The sequence below is a fragment of the Buceros rhinoceros genome, unplaced genomic scaffold (assembly GCF_000710305.1).
Source record: "Buceros rhinoceros silvestris isolate BGI_N320 unplaced genomic scaffold, ASM71030v1 scaffold658, whole genome shotgun sequence".
Taxonomy (NCBI): Eukaryota; Metazoa; Chordata; class Aves; order Bucerotiformes; family Bucerotidae; genus Buceros; species Buceros rhinoceros.
Genome location: NW_010424837.1, coordinates 4,702 through 5,064, shown reverse-complemented (window position 1 = coordinate 5,064; position 363 = coordinate 4,702). Strand labels below are relative to the sequence as shown.

Here is a 363-nt window from a genome sequence, read left to right as displayed (position 1 = left end):
CACCGTCTCGTGCCCGGGACGAATTACCCCCCACTGGGAGGGACAGGCCACCAACTTCCCCTGCCCCCGCTGCCGGCAGACGGCGCCTGAAAGGAGCCTCCGACCCAACTGGGAGTTGGCCAGCATGGTGGAGGCCACCAAGGGCTGGGCCAGATGGCCGGCTGGCAAGGCAGGAGCAGGGGAGAACCTCTGCCAGGAGCACCAGGAAGCCCTGAAGCTCTTCTGTGAGGACGAGCAACGGCTCATCTGCGTCGTCTGCGACAGGTCCAGGGCACACCGCAAGCACTCGGTGGTTCCCATCGACAAGGCCAGCCAGGAGTACAGGGTGAGGTGGGGGACAGGGGTGGCCGAGGGAGTCGCTGC

General features: G+C 66.9%; 1 protein-coding gene across 1 annotated transcript in view; it reads left to right on the top strand.

Moving 5' to 3' along the window:
- Positions 1-40: 40 nt before the first annotated feature.
- LOC104497629 (zinc finger protein RFP-like) overlaps positions 41-363 on the top strand; it is a gene marked incomplete at its 5' end in the record, with an annotated part of 3,455 nt that continues 3,132 nt past the window's right edge. The window contains one exon of the mRNA XM_010140904.1: positions 41-325. Coding sequence (XP_010139206.1) covers positions 41-325 — 285 coding nt within the window. The remainder of the gene's footprint in view (positions 326-363) is intronic.